Genomic DNA, 13,670 nt, shown 5'->3' with positions numbered 1-13,670 from the left:
CGCCCCCCCGCTCGCCCCCGACTCCCGTGCGTGTGCCTGGCGGGCACACGCGATCGCTCGTTACAGAGTGGGGACCGGGAGCTGTGTGTGTAAGCACACAGCTCCCGGTCCTGTCAGCGGGGGAAACGCTGATCTTCTGTTCATACAATGTATGAACAGAGGATCAGTGTTTCCCCATGTGAGGCCACCCCCCCCCCCCCCCCACAGTAAGAACACACAAGGGACATACTTAACCCCTTCCCCGCCCCCTAGTGTTAACCCCTTCACTGCCAGTGGCATTTTTATAGTAATCCAATGCATTTTTATAGCACTGATCGCTATAAAAATGCCAATGGTCCCAAAAATGTGTCAAAAGTGTCCGAAGTGTCCGCCATAATGTCGCAATACCAAAAAAAATCGCTGATCGCCGCCATTACTAGTAAAAAAAATATATTAATAAAAATGACATAAAAATACCCCCTATTTTGTAAACGCTATAACTTTTGCGCAAACCAATCAATAAACGCTTATTGCGATTTTTTTTTTTTTTTTTTTTTTTACGAAAAATAGGTAGAAGAATATGTATCGGCCTAAACTGAGGGGAAAAAAATGTTTTTTTATATATTTTTGGGGGATATTTATTATGGCAAAAAGTAAAAAATATTCATTTTTTTCAAAATTGTCGCTCTATTTTTGTTTATAGCGCAAAAAATAACCGCAGAGGTGATCAAATACCACCAAAAGAAAGCTCTATTTGTGGGGAAAAAAGGACGCCAATTTTGTTTGGGAGCCACGTCGCACAACCGCGCAATTGTCTGTTAAAGCGACGCAGTCCCGAATCGCAAAAAGTACTCTGGTCTTTGGGCAGCAATATGGTCCGGGGGTTAAGTGGTTAACAACATTTCCTCAAGGAAATTATTGCCTTGTACAGTGTACTGTAATTATACAATTTAGCTAATTTGGGGACCAATAGTAGGGCATATTTTTTTATGGTAAAAGGTCTATTATCCATCACAGACACGGTGCTTTAGAGGTTTTCAAGGATTTCATTATGCCTGCAACCACCATTTTCAATGGCAAACTTTGTATTTCATTTAGAAATGGTTTTAGAGTACAAATGTCTGTTCTGTGTTTATTTAATTAGACATTGCTCACACTAACTGCTGCACAATTGCTACTTCTTTTGTCTTGTTAACGGGCCTTTTCTGTTATTTAAGGTTAATCGGGAATTAAAAAAGTTGCTGGTGGCATCTGTTGGTGACGACTTAGAATATCACTTTGAGCGCACAGCTCGAGAGAAGAACCAACTTATTCTGGAAAATGAGGCTCTAGCACGAAATACAGCTCAACTGTCAGAACAACTGGAGCGCATGTCCATTCAGTGTGATGTTTGGAGAAGTAAATTCCTTGCTAGCCGGTACATTTCATTAATTTTAAATGTCGTAAAAATAATAAGGGGCGTCAAATTTATGTTTTAAATTTAGGCCTCTTGCACTGAGTACTGATGTTTTGGCATCTGCTTTTTTGGATGTCATTTTAGGTGTGTGTTTTGCAAACACAATGGGGTAGATTACATAGACTTATGACAAGCGTATAAGTAGATACGCCGTCGTAAGTCCGAATCCCCGCCGTCGCAACTTTAAGCGCATGCTCAAACTGAGATACGCTTAAATGCTAAGATACGACCGGCGTAAGTCTCCTATGCCGTCGTATCTTAACTGCATATTTAGAACTGGCTGCTAGCCCATTTACGTAAGGGGTTTTCAGGCATAAAGTTATTCCACCAAATACATGGCGCAGCCAATGTTAAGTATGGCCGTCGTTCCCACGTCTAAATTAAATTTTTTTGCGTAACTCGTCCGTGAATGGGGCTGGCTGTAATTTACGTTCACGTCGAAAGCATGACGATTTGCCGACGTCATTTGGAGCATGCACTGGGATAGGTCCACGGACGGCGCATGCGTCGTTCATTAAAAACGTCAAATACGTGGGGTCACTACTATTTTACATAGAACACGCCCCCAACCAGCCTATTTTGAATTAGGCGGGCTTACGCCGGCCCAGTTACACTGCGCCGCCGTAAGTTTCAGAGCAAGTTCTATGTGAATACAGGACTTGCTGCTCAAACGGCGGCGTAGTGTATCTGAGATACGCTACGCCCGCCTAATTCTACCTGAATCTAGCCCAATATATTTCAGTTTTCATGGCATAGTGTGTTACCAATTTACTTCACCTAATTTTTTTTATCTAAAATGTAGTCCCGATATTGATAATGCATGTCTCAAAGGTTGTTCATTTGCTTCCAGTCTCTGACATATGTACATTTTTTTATTTATTTTTGTCTGTAGATTGAGATTTTAGAATAAATTGGACTTATAGTTATTATGTTTTGTATCTTAAAAATATTTTTTAAATTAAATGATCATTTCTCATATTTTTGTTTTGAAAACTGATGTTTTTTAAATTCGAACTCCAGCCATAATTTGTACCCTTTCCTTTCCTGTGCTGAAATTGACTAATATCCACAAATCAAGGCATTCTGATATTTCCATAAATCTTACCAAGAGCCAGCCCACTGCTTGCATCTGGGCTGTGGGCTTTTTGAAAGGAGTACTGAGGGTGCTGTGATGTTTTCAGTAAGTCTTGTACAGAATCCTCTTGGCCCCTCCCACCAGCCCTGACCTGTATGCATTGCATAGAAAAGCATGGAGACCCAGCATGGAAATGGAAAAATCTTATTCAAAATTGTGATTAGCATCTGGGAAGGCAAAATTAAAGGCAGTTTAATCTTAAAGCGGAGTTCCACTCAAAAGTGGAACTTTCGCTTATCTGTCTCCTGGAAGTTCGCCCCCTCCATCGCAAGACCAATTAGAAAGAGCAGCGCACTTCGAGCATGCACAGTAGGGAGCCGGCTGTGAAGCCGAAAAGGCTTCACTGCTGGGTTCCCTTACCAGGAATGGCAGCGGCTGTGGTGCTGACATTGTGGTCTCCCTGGATAGGTAAGTGTCCATATATTAACCGCTTGCTGACCAGCCGCCACAGTTTTACGGTGGCAGGTCGGCTCGGCTGCGCAAAATCACGTAATATTAAGTGATTTTGCATTTCAGCCACTAGGGGCGCCTGCCTGGCGGGCGCGATCACCGCCGGGCACCCTGCGATCGCTCGTTACAGAGCAAGAACCGGGAGCTTGTGTGTAAACACACAGCTCCCGGTCCTGTCAGGGGGAGAAATGACTGTTCGTCTGTTCATACAATGTATGAACAGCGATCTGTCATTTCCCCTAGTCAGTCCCACCCCCCTTCAGTTAGAACACACCTAGGGAACATAATAAACCCCTTCCTCGCCCCCTTCCCTGCCAGTGGCATTTTTACAGTAATCAATGCATTTTTATAGCACTGATCGCTATAAAAATGCCATTGGTCCCAAAAGCGTCTTTAAAGGGGGTTGTAAAGGTACAATTTTTATTTTTATTTTCCTAAATGGCTTCCTTTACCTTAGTGCAGTCCTCCTTCACTTACCTCATCCTTTGATTTTGCTTCTAAATGTCCTTATTTCTTCTGAGAAATCCTCATGTCCTGTTCTTCTGTCTGTAACTCCACACCGTAATGCGAGGCTTTCTCCCTGGTGTGGAGTGTTGTGCTCGCCTTGCACTACAGGAGAGTCAGGACGCTCTCTACGTTGCAGATAAAGAAGCTGTGTGTTAGTGGGCGTCCTGACTCTCCAGTAGTCCAAGGGAGGTGGCGAGCACGGCACTCCACACCAGGGAGAAAGCCTTGCATTACAGTGTGGAGTTACAGACAGAAGAACAGGAAGTGAGGGTTTCTCAGAAGAAACAAGGACATTTAAAAGCAAAATCAAAGGATGAGGTAAGTAAAGGAGGATTGCACTAAGGTAAAGGAAACTAGGGTAAAAAATGTACCTTTACAACCTTTTAAAAGAGGTTGTAAACCTCTCTGTGGAAGTTGTACCTATAGATAAGGCTTACCTATAGGTACTATAAATATCTCCTAAACATGCTCCGTTTAGGAGATATGTGTACTGTGTTTTGCACCATGAAGAAAGATACTAGCACAATATGCTTTTACTTTGCTAGGGCAAAGGAAGGAAGTAAAACCTATTGGGGTTTACTTCCTCTTTGAGTTGCCTGCACATAAATATTGAAATGGTGGATTTGTTTTTGGTATTGTATAACTTTACAAGAACTTTCTAGCTGATGAATGTGAAACTCCAGCAAATATTTTTATATGAATAGATAAGCATTGTACTGTACAGTGAGGAAAATAAGTATTTGAACACCCTGCTATTTTGCAAGTTCTCCCACTTGGAAATAATGGAGGGGTCTGAAATTGTTATCGTAGGTGCATGTCCACTGTGAGAGACATAATCAAAAAAAAAAATCCAGAAATCACAATGTATGATTTTTTTAACTATTTATTTGTATGATACAGCTGCAAATAAGTATTTGAACACCTGAGAAAATCAATGTTAATATTTGGTACAGTAGCCTTTGTTTGCAATTACAGAGGTCAAACGTTTCTTGTAGTTTTTCACCAGGTTTGCACACACTGGAGGAGGGATTTTGGCCCACTCCTCCACACAGATCTTCTCTAGATCAGTCAGGTTTCTCGGCTGTCGCTGAGAAACACGGAGTTTGAGCTCCCTCCAAAGATTCTCTATTGGGTTTAGGTCTGGAGACTGGCTACGCCACGCCAGAACCTTGATATGCTTCTTACAGAGCCACTCCTTGGTTATCCTGCCTGTGTGCTTCGGGTCATTGTCATGTTGGAAGACCCAGCCTCGACCCATCTTCAAAGCTCTAACTGAGGGAAGTAGGTTGTTGCCCAAAATCTTGCAATACATGGCCCCGGTCATCCTCTCCTTAATACAGTGCAGTCGCCCTGTCCCATGTGCAGAAAAACACCCCCAAAGCATGATGCTACCACCCCCATGCTTCACAGTAGGGATGGTGTTCTTGGGATGGTACTCATCATTCTTCTTCCTCCAAACACGGTTAGTGGAATTATGACCAAAAAGTTCTATTTTGGTCTCATCTGACCACATGACTTTCTCCCATGACTCCTCTGGATCATCCAAATGGTCATTGGCAAACTTAAGACGGGCCTTGACATGTGCTGGTTTAAGCAGGGGAACCTTCCGTGCCATGCATGATTTCAAACCATGACGTCTTAGTGTATTACCAACAGTAACCTTGGAAACGGTGATTGACCAGCTCCTCCCGTGTAGTCCTGGGCTGATTTCTCACCTTTCTTAGTATCATTGAGACCCCACGAGGTGAGATTTTGCATGGAGCCCCAGTCCGAGGGAGATTGACAGTCATGTTTAGCTTCTTCCATTTTCTAATGATTGCTCCAACAGTGGACCTTTTTTCACCAAGCTGCTTGGCAATTTCCCTGTAGCCCTTTCCAGCCTTGTGGAGGTGTACAATTTTGTCTCTAGTGTCTTTGGACAGCTCTTTGGTCTTGGCCATGTTAGTAGTTTGATTCTTACTGATTGTATGGGGTGGACAGGTGTCTTTATGCAGCCAATGACCTCAAACAGGTGCATCTAATTTAGGATAATAAATGGAGTGGAGGTGGACATTTTAAAGGCAGACTAACAGGTCTTTGAGGGTCAGAATTCTAGCTGATAGACAGGTATTCAAATACTTATTTGCAGCTGTATCATACAAATAAATAGTTCAAAAATCATAAATTGTGATTTCTGGAATTTTTTTTTTTATTATGTCTCTCACAGTGGACATGCACCTACGATGACAATTTCAGACCCCTCCATGATTTACAAGTGGGAGAACTTGCAAAATAGCAAGGTGTTCAAATACTTATTTTCCTCACTGTATATATGCATTTCCTTTTGTATAATTGCTTGAATTGATATTTTGTCTTTGTTTTGCTTATGCTTCTTTACTATTCGTTTCTTAATGTTGTTTTTCGGTTTTAGAGTCATGGCAGATGAATTAACTAACATCAGGGCAAATCTGCAACGGCAGAACAGAGAGGCTCAGAGTGCCCTGCAGGACTTGTTAAGTGAAAGAGAGCAATTTCGGCAAGAAATGTCTGAAACCAAAAAGTATGAATTTATTTTATTTTAATTTGCATTGGGTGAATTTTTCTGTGCACATGATCTTTTAGGGCTCATTAACATGCAAGGTTGGGGGGGGGGAGGGGGAGTACCATTAAAACCAGGCGGTTGAGCTGAGGATTTACCGGCCGCCTGAACTAACATACGACCACTCATAAACGTGCACATGTCAAAACTTAAGCAGCAAAACATTTTCGGTAGGTGAAAAAGCCCTTAAAGTGTACCTGTGCCTGGACAATGGACATCAAAGTATTTGAATATTTTAACAGAGCAGTAAAGGGACTTTAAAACAAGCCATCTCTGACCTCTCTAGCTGCTCTTAGGCCTCATGCTCATTTGAGCTAAAAAACGCTGCTTTTACAGGCGTTTGAGCATTTCATTTTTTCTGCCTCTAAACGCCCCACTATATTAACCTTATGTGTCCATGCACACATAGAAGTTTAGAGGCAAACAAATAAAATCACTTTCAGCAGGGGAGCTCTTTGAACATAAAAAACACGTAAAAGCACCTTACGGGGGGGGGGGGGGGGTGGGCTGACACCGAAGACGCTGACATGCAAGAAGTAGGGGGTGAGGGGGGAGAGCAGAGGGGACAGCTATGTCTGTTGGAGGGATGCACTTTAACAACAGTGATCAGAGAGGAGCTGCCCTAGTTACCGTGGTCTGTTTAGAGAGGGGATACAGAAAGTGTCAGGTTCAGGTTTTGTTTTTTACAATTTAGAGGGGGGGCAGATTACACAGCACAAGCACTGGTCTTTAAGCGACCAGAATCTGAATACATTTTTTGTGGGTTAAATTGATGATTAAATGTTTTCATTTAGTTTTAAAGCAGGTAATTCATTGAAATGCGTTGCATCCAGAAACATTTTGTGGTACAACAAAGGTAATGATTGTGCATACTACTTACAGTAATCATGGATTTTTTTTTCTCTTTAGGGTATTAGAAGAACTTCTGATCTCCCTACAGTGGGGAAGACAACAGACCTATTACCCCATTACCCAGCCCTACACCACCACGGAACTGGTCGCAGCAAACCAGAAGCTGGCAGTTGCGGTGAAGTCTCACCTTATTGGGAATACTGGATCGGAGTGCGCCAAACACACCTCACAGGCAGTGGAGTTTTGCAACACTCCTGCAGAAAAAATGGCAGAAATGGTAAATAGCGAATAACCATCTTTTTGATTTGGTTTAAATGACACTAAACTGTGGTATGTGTGTGTTGTTTTTCCCCATTATATTCAGGTATGTATTCTTAGCTTAAAGAGTCTCTTCTATTGCCTCCTCCAACCAAATCTAAAAAAAAACATTAAGGGAATATTTTATGAAAAATTGATTTCATTAAAGTGTTTGTTAGCCCAAAAAATAAATGAATCCTGTTCCTTATTAAAGCATGTTATACAGCACAGTGTCACCCCCGTATCACCTGAAATACCTGGATGATCCTGCCTGTTCTGCCCTCCCCTTTGTAAATTGACCATGGTTTATCATGGCTGCTGAGTCCTGACACCATGGTCAGTTTACGTGTCTCCGTCATCCGCTGTGTCTCCTTTCCTCTCCCCCCCCACCCCTCCCTACCTGTCAGCTTTGTGTCTGTGCCCACCCCATCCCCTCCTGCTGCTAAAATTACAGTTTGCAGTTCACACTATCCTCTGTTTAATCATGTATGCTGCCCCTGTGTCTGTGCCTTATTAAAAAAATGCAGCTTATATATCTGATTTCAGAGCGTGGGTCAGCGCTCACATGACTGTCCGACTCTCTCCTCCTCCACCCCTTCTGACTGATGTCAGTGAGGAAATCTCAGCGCCGCCCGCTCTAGCTTTCAGTCCAAGAGAGGAGAGGGCCAGCCGGTCACTTGAAATCGATCAGCACTCTGAAATGTTTTTATTTTTTAAATAAGGCACAGCCACAGGGGCAGCTTACATGATTAAACAGAGGATAGTGTGAATTGCGAACTGTGGGTTAACAACCACTTTATTGAATTCTGAAGAATACGGCTATTATTTGGTGTCACTTAAAAGTGGTTCTAAAGGCTCAAGTTTTTTTTTATTACCTTCATGCAGCAGCGAGAGCCATTGGGTCACGCTGCTGTCTACCAAAGCCGGGGACCTGAGAAGAGTATCGGGGCTGTTCTGTGCAAAACCACTGCACAGAGCAGATAAGTATGAAATGTTTATTATTGTAATGTAAAATAAATGTACAATTTGAAGCTTTAACTAGGGATGCACCAAAATTTTGGCCGCCGAAACATTTCGGGCGAAATTTGCTGAAAGAATTCACGCTGATAATGGGGCGGGGCCTGCTGTACCATGTCCCCAGTCTCTGGCCATCTCCTGGACCATGTCCCCAGTCTCTGACCATCTCCTATCTAAAAAAAAAAATTTAAACGGTAACTTTCGGTATCGGTGCCGTTTCGGTTTTCGGCCTAGTGTATTTTTCATTTTCGGTATCGGTTTCGAGCACCAAAAAAAAAACATTCCGTGCATCCGGCCAGAAGGTCCCTCTCCTCTTTACTCCAGAGGATGCAGCACCCATGGTTGCCAAAATGTCAAATATCAATTCGTCTGACCACAAAACCGTTTTCCATCAGACCATTTTAAGTGCGATTTGGCCCAGATTATGTTCAGATATGGCTTCTTTGCATGATGGAGCTTTAACCACTTGCCGCCCGCCAATTGCAGATTGACGTCGGCAAAGTGGTTTTAATATCCTGAGTGGACGTCATATGACGTCCTCAGGATATTGAGCCGCTGCGATCGTTGTTGCAGGGTGTCAGACTGACACCCTGCAACACCGATCTAGGTAAATAGTCTCCGACGGAAGACTCTTTACCACGTGATCAGCCGTGTCCAATAACGGCTGATCACAATGTAAACAGGAAAAGCCGGTAATCGGCTTTTCCTCACTCGCGTCTGTCAGACGCGAGTAGAGGAGAGCCGATCAGCTGCTCCATCCATTAGTACAACACATACGTTAGTGCCGCCTATCGGTGCCCACCCGTGCCGCCTATCAGTGCCCACCCGTGCCGCCTATCAGTGCCCACCCGTGCCACCTATTAGTGCCCACCCGTGCCGCCTATCAGTGCCCACCCGTGCCACCTATTAGTGCCCACCCGTGTCACCTATTAGTGCCCACTTGCCGCCCGCCAATTGCAGATTGACGTCGGCAAAGTGATTTTAATATCCTGAGTGGACGTCATATGGCGTCCTCAGGATATTGAGCCGATGCGCGCCCCCGGGGACGCGCATCGTGGCGATCGTTGTTGCAGGGTGTCAGACTGACACCCTGCAACACCGATCTAGGTAAATAGTCTCCAACAGAAGACTTTTTGCCACGTTATCAGCCGTGTCCAATCACGGCTGATCACGATGTAAACGGGAAAAGCCGGTAATCGGCTTTTCCTCACTCGCGTCTGTCAGACGCGAGTAGAGGAGAGCCGATCGGCTGCTCCTCTGACGGGGGGGGGGGGGGAGTTGTGCTGATCGATTATCAGCACAGCCCCCCCGAGGATGCCCACACTGGACCACCAGGGATGCAAAACACAGGGATGCAAAACACACACTAGACCACCAGGGATGACAAAAATAATGGATGCCGATCAGTGCCCGCAATGGCTGCCAATCAGTGCCCACAATGGGCATCACTGATTGGCAGGAAATGTTTGGCACTGATTGGCATCCATTAGTACAACACACGTTAGTGCCACCTATCAGTGCTCATCTATGCCCATCCGTGCCGCCTATCAGTGCCCACCCATCCGTGCCGCCTATCAGTGCCCACCCATCCGTGCCGCCTATCAGTGCCCACCCATCCGTGCCGCCTATCAGTGCCCACCCATCCGTGCCGCCTATCAGTGCCCACCCATCCGTGCCGCCTATCAGTGCCCACCCATCCGTGCCGCCTATCAGTGCCCACCCATCCGTGCCGCCTATCAGTGCCCACCCATCCGTGCCGCCTATCAGTGCCCACCCATCCGTGCCGCCTATCAGTGCCCACCCATCCGTGCCGCCTATCAGTGCCCACCCATCCGTGCCGCCTATCAGTGCCCACCCATCCGTGCTCATCAAAAAATAATTCTTTCTAAATTTTCTGTAATTCTTTTATTTTTTGCAAAAATTAAAATCCCAGAGGGGATCAAATACCACCAAAAGAAAGCTCTATTTGTGGGTACAAAATGATAAAAATTTAGTTTGGGTACAGTGTAGCATGACTGCGCAATTGTCATTCAAAGTGCAACAGCGCTGAAAGCTAAAAATTGGTCTGGGCGGGAAGGTGTATAAGTGCCCTGTATGGAAGTGGTTAAAGCGGGGGTTCACCCTAAAAAAAAATTTTTTTTTTGTCTATCATGCCATGCAGCATACTAGCGTCAGCTACAGTATGCATTTATTTTATTTTTTTCCGCTGTACTCAGTGTAATCCGTTTCAGACTCCCTCTGGGAGTAGGCGTTCCTATCAAGAGGGGAACATGATTGACGGCCAGCTATGGCGCGTCACGCTTCCCGGAAATAGCCGAAATAGGACTTGGCTCTTCACGGCGCCTGCGCAGTCAGCTCCTAGTCTGTGCGCAAGCGCCGCGAAGAGCCGAGACCTACTCTGGCTATTTTCGGGAAGCGTGACGCGCCATAGCCGGCCGTCAATCATGTTCCCCTCTTGATGGGAACGCCTACTCCCCGCGGGTGTCTAAAACGAAACTATTGGATAACACTGTGAGTACAGCGCAAAAAAAATAAATAAAGGCATACTGTAGCTGACGCTAGTATGCTGCATGGCATGGTAGAAAGTAGTTTATTAGGGTGAACCTCCGCTTTAAGTTGCATTTTTGGATTGCATGGCGAACAGTGATTTTTGGAAGTATTCCTGAGCCCATGTCCATCACAGAATGATGCAGTGCCACCCAAGGGCCCAAAGATCATGGGCATTCAATATTGGATTTTGGCTTTGATTTTCTGAATCTTTTGATGATATTATTTCCTGTAGATGATGCAGTCTTTGCAATTTTAAAGTTGAGAAACATTCTGAAATTATTTGACAATTTTTACATGCAGCATTTCACAGATCAGTAAGCTTCTGCCCATTTGTACTTCTGATACACTCTGACTCTCTAAGATGCGTTTTTTTTTTTTTTTTATATATATATATATATATTCGTGTTACTGATCTGTTGCCAATTGGTTAACCTAATTGGTTGCAAAACTTTCTTCCAGCTCTTCCTTGTTAGTAAGACCTACTTTGCCAGCTTTTTGTTGCCCTGTCCCAACTGTTTTGAAATGTGTTGCTGCCATCGGTTTGAAAATTACTTTTTTTTTATTTCTTAAAATGGTAAATTTTCTCAATTTAAACATGTTGCCATATATACTCGAGTATAAGCTGAGTTTTTCAGCACATTTTTTTTTTTTTGTGCTGAACAGGCCCCCTAGGCTTATACTCGAGTCACCTTTTTGCGCCTGATCTCCTGGACTTTAGGGACCCGGTACCAAACTTGGCACACATATAGCCCAACACTTCCTCTACAAGTATGCAAAGTTTTTTTTTTTCCGGGGGACCTATGGCCGGGGAGCACCGATTTTTCAGTCGGGCACTCCTTTCATAGACTCTCATGTTAAACGGTAATTTCTCAGTAAATTTGGGCACGCGGTACTGGCCGACCGTAGGTCCTCTGGACCTGGCACACATGTAGCCCCAGTTCTCCTCTATAAGTGTGCAAAGTTTGCTGTCTGGGGGACCTATGGCCGGGAGGTAGCAATTTTTCAAAGCTGGGAACCCCTTCTATATACTCCCCATGTTAAACGAAAGGTATGTGAGGCATGGGCACAGTGAGGCATGCAGATGGACACCCTAGACTTATACTCGAGTCAATACGTTTTTTGTGGTAAAATTAGGTGCCTCGGCTTATATTCGAGTATATACGGTATATGGTTTCTGTTGTGAATAAAATATGGGTTTGAAATCTGCAAACAAATTGGTTTTGGGAAAGGCTAGAAACCCAATTTTGGTTGTACTTTATTTTTAAGTTGCTGGAAAATTGCATTCATGATCTGCTGGTAACCAGTGCATTAGGCCTGATTAAAGAAATGCTCAAGCTGTATTGGTGTTTAGCTGGTTTTAATGGCAGTGCTGTAAGTGTGCCTGAAGAGCTGTTTGCTGTGCGCATCTCCATTGTCCTATTTCTTCTCTTTTATAATTTTAGTATCTTGTAGTTTGTCAATGCTGCTATATATGTGCATTTGCCTGTATTATAGATTTACTGATTCTTTAAAACAAAAGGAATAAGCTTGGTATTTTAAATGTCGCTCACATCTACATGAATTTCTGAAAAGCTTTCATTTGATTCTTAGTGTCAGATAAACAATAAACTGAAATATCTGTGTTGTGTTTCAGATCCTGAAATCTCAGGACCCTACATTATGTACAGAGACGTCTGCTGATATTTCTTTCTCAGAGTCCTCATCGCCATCCTTCCTGGCAGCAAAGAAAAGCATTGGACGTTTTCATCCATACACTCGATACGAGAACATCACTTTCAATTGTTGCAATCACTGCCATGGGGAACTGATGGCCCTATAGGAAGACTTGAGATGAACTCTCTGGCCAATAGCAGTGTCTGCAGTGAAGTGCACATTTTAAGAGCAATAATTTCTGCACTTGGTCATCTGGACTTGAAATAACAAAGACTTTGTGTTCCTCGGCTTAGCTCTTACCTGACCTCATGCAATAAAACTTTTATAGGAAGACAAAAATATTGCTGTAAAGGAGCACGTTGGAGAAAGGGTTTTCAGGGCATCCAAAAAGTGCAATGTTACAAGGTTTGTGAAATGCTTTTATCACAAGTAGGTCATTCCTTAAGGATTCTTTCTAAGAATTCTGTGGTGCAATACTGTCTGACTCTTTGACAGCTGTATTATTATTATTTTTTTATTTTTATTTTGACTTTCAGTGTTTTCAATGGTTATTGAATGTATCAATAATTAATTTTAATAAATATGTAGCATTTCATTTTGGCTTTGGTTGTTATTGGGCAATAATCACATGTTTAAGGTCTGTCAAAAAGTAATTGACAGAGAAATACTTTCAACTGACTGAGTACGGGGGATGTTTTGGTCCAGAAATAATTTCTAAGACTGCATTCACACCTGAGCGGTTTGTCGCCTGAAGCGCGACGCTCCAAAACGCTAGAGGGGAAAAAATACATTACTGTCTATGGAGATGGTTCACATCTCCACTCCAAAACGCCTGAAGCTCAAACAAGTTCCGGACCCTTTTTTGTCGTGCGAATCGGGCGGTTTGGGCGTTTTTGAGCGTTTGTATTTCCCATAGAAAGTAATGGAAACGCTAGATTCAAGCGACTAGCGTGACAACAAGCGTTTGCTACATACGTTTTGTCGATTTTAATCAATAGAACATTTCACCCAGGCAGAAGATAAATAAAATATACCAACATAGCAACAAGTGATGGAAAGATGATAATTTATCCTATTGGCTAAAATAAAAAACGTTGAAGTACAAAAACGTCGGACGACGCTGTAGTCATCAGCGTTTTGAAGCCTTCAGACCAAATTTTGCCCAAACTGAATTGACTAAGCTTGTTCGTTGAGCT

General features: G+C 43.5%; 1 protein-coding gene across 2 annotated transcripts in view; it reads left to right on the top strand.

The window, feature by feature from the left end:
* The window catches only part of BLZF1 (basic leucine zipper nuclear factor 1), a 43,728-nt gene extending 30,899 nt beyond the window's left edge, over positions 1–12,829 (top strand). For both annotated transcript variants that reach the window (XM_040337353.1, XM_040337352.1), the window contains exons 4-7: positions 1,197–1,396; positions 5,938–6,066; positions 7,015–7,234; positions 12,455–12,829. In XM_040337353.1, the coding sequence (XP_040193287.1) occupies positions 1,197–1,396; positions 5,938–6,066; positions 7,015–7,234; positions 12,455–12,640 (735 nt within the window). In that variant the 3' untranslated portion in view covers positions 12,641–12,829. The remainder of the gene's footprint in view (positions 1–1,196; positions 1,397–5,937; positions 6,067–7,014; positions 7,235–12,454) is intronic.
* Positions 12,830–13,670: the final 841 nt, after the last annotated feature.

This window comes from Rana temporaria, chromosome 2 (assembly GCF_905171775.1).
Source record: "Rana temporaria chromosome 2, aRanTem1.1, whole genome shotgun sequence".
Lineage (NCBI taxonomy): Eukaryota > Metazoa > Chordata > Amphibia > Anura > Ranidae > Rana > Rana temporaria.
This window is presented reverse-complemented; position numbering and strand designations above follow the sequence as displayed.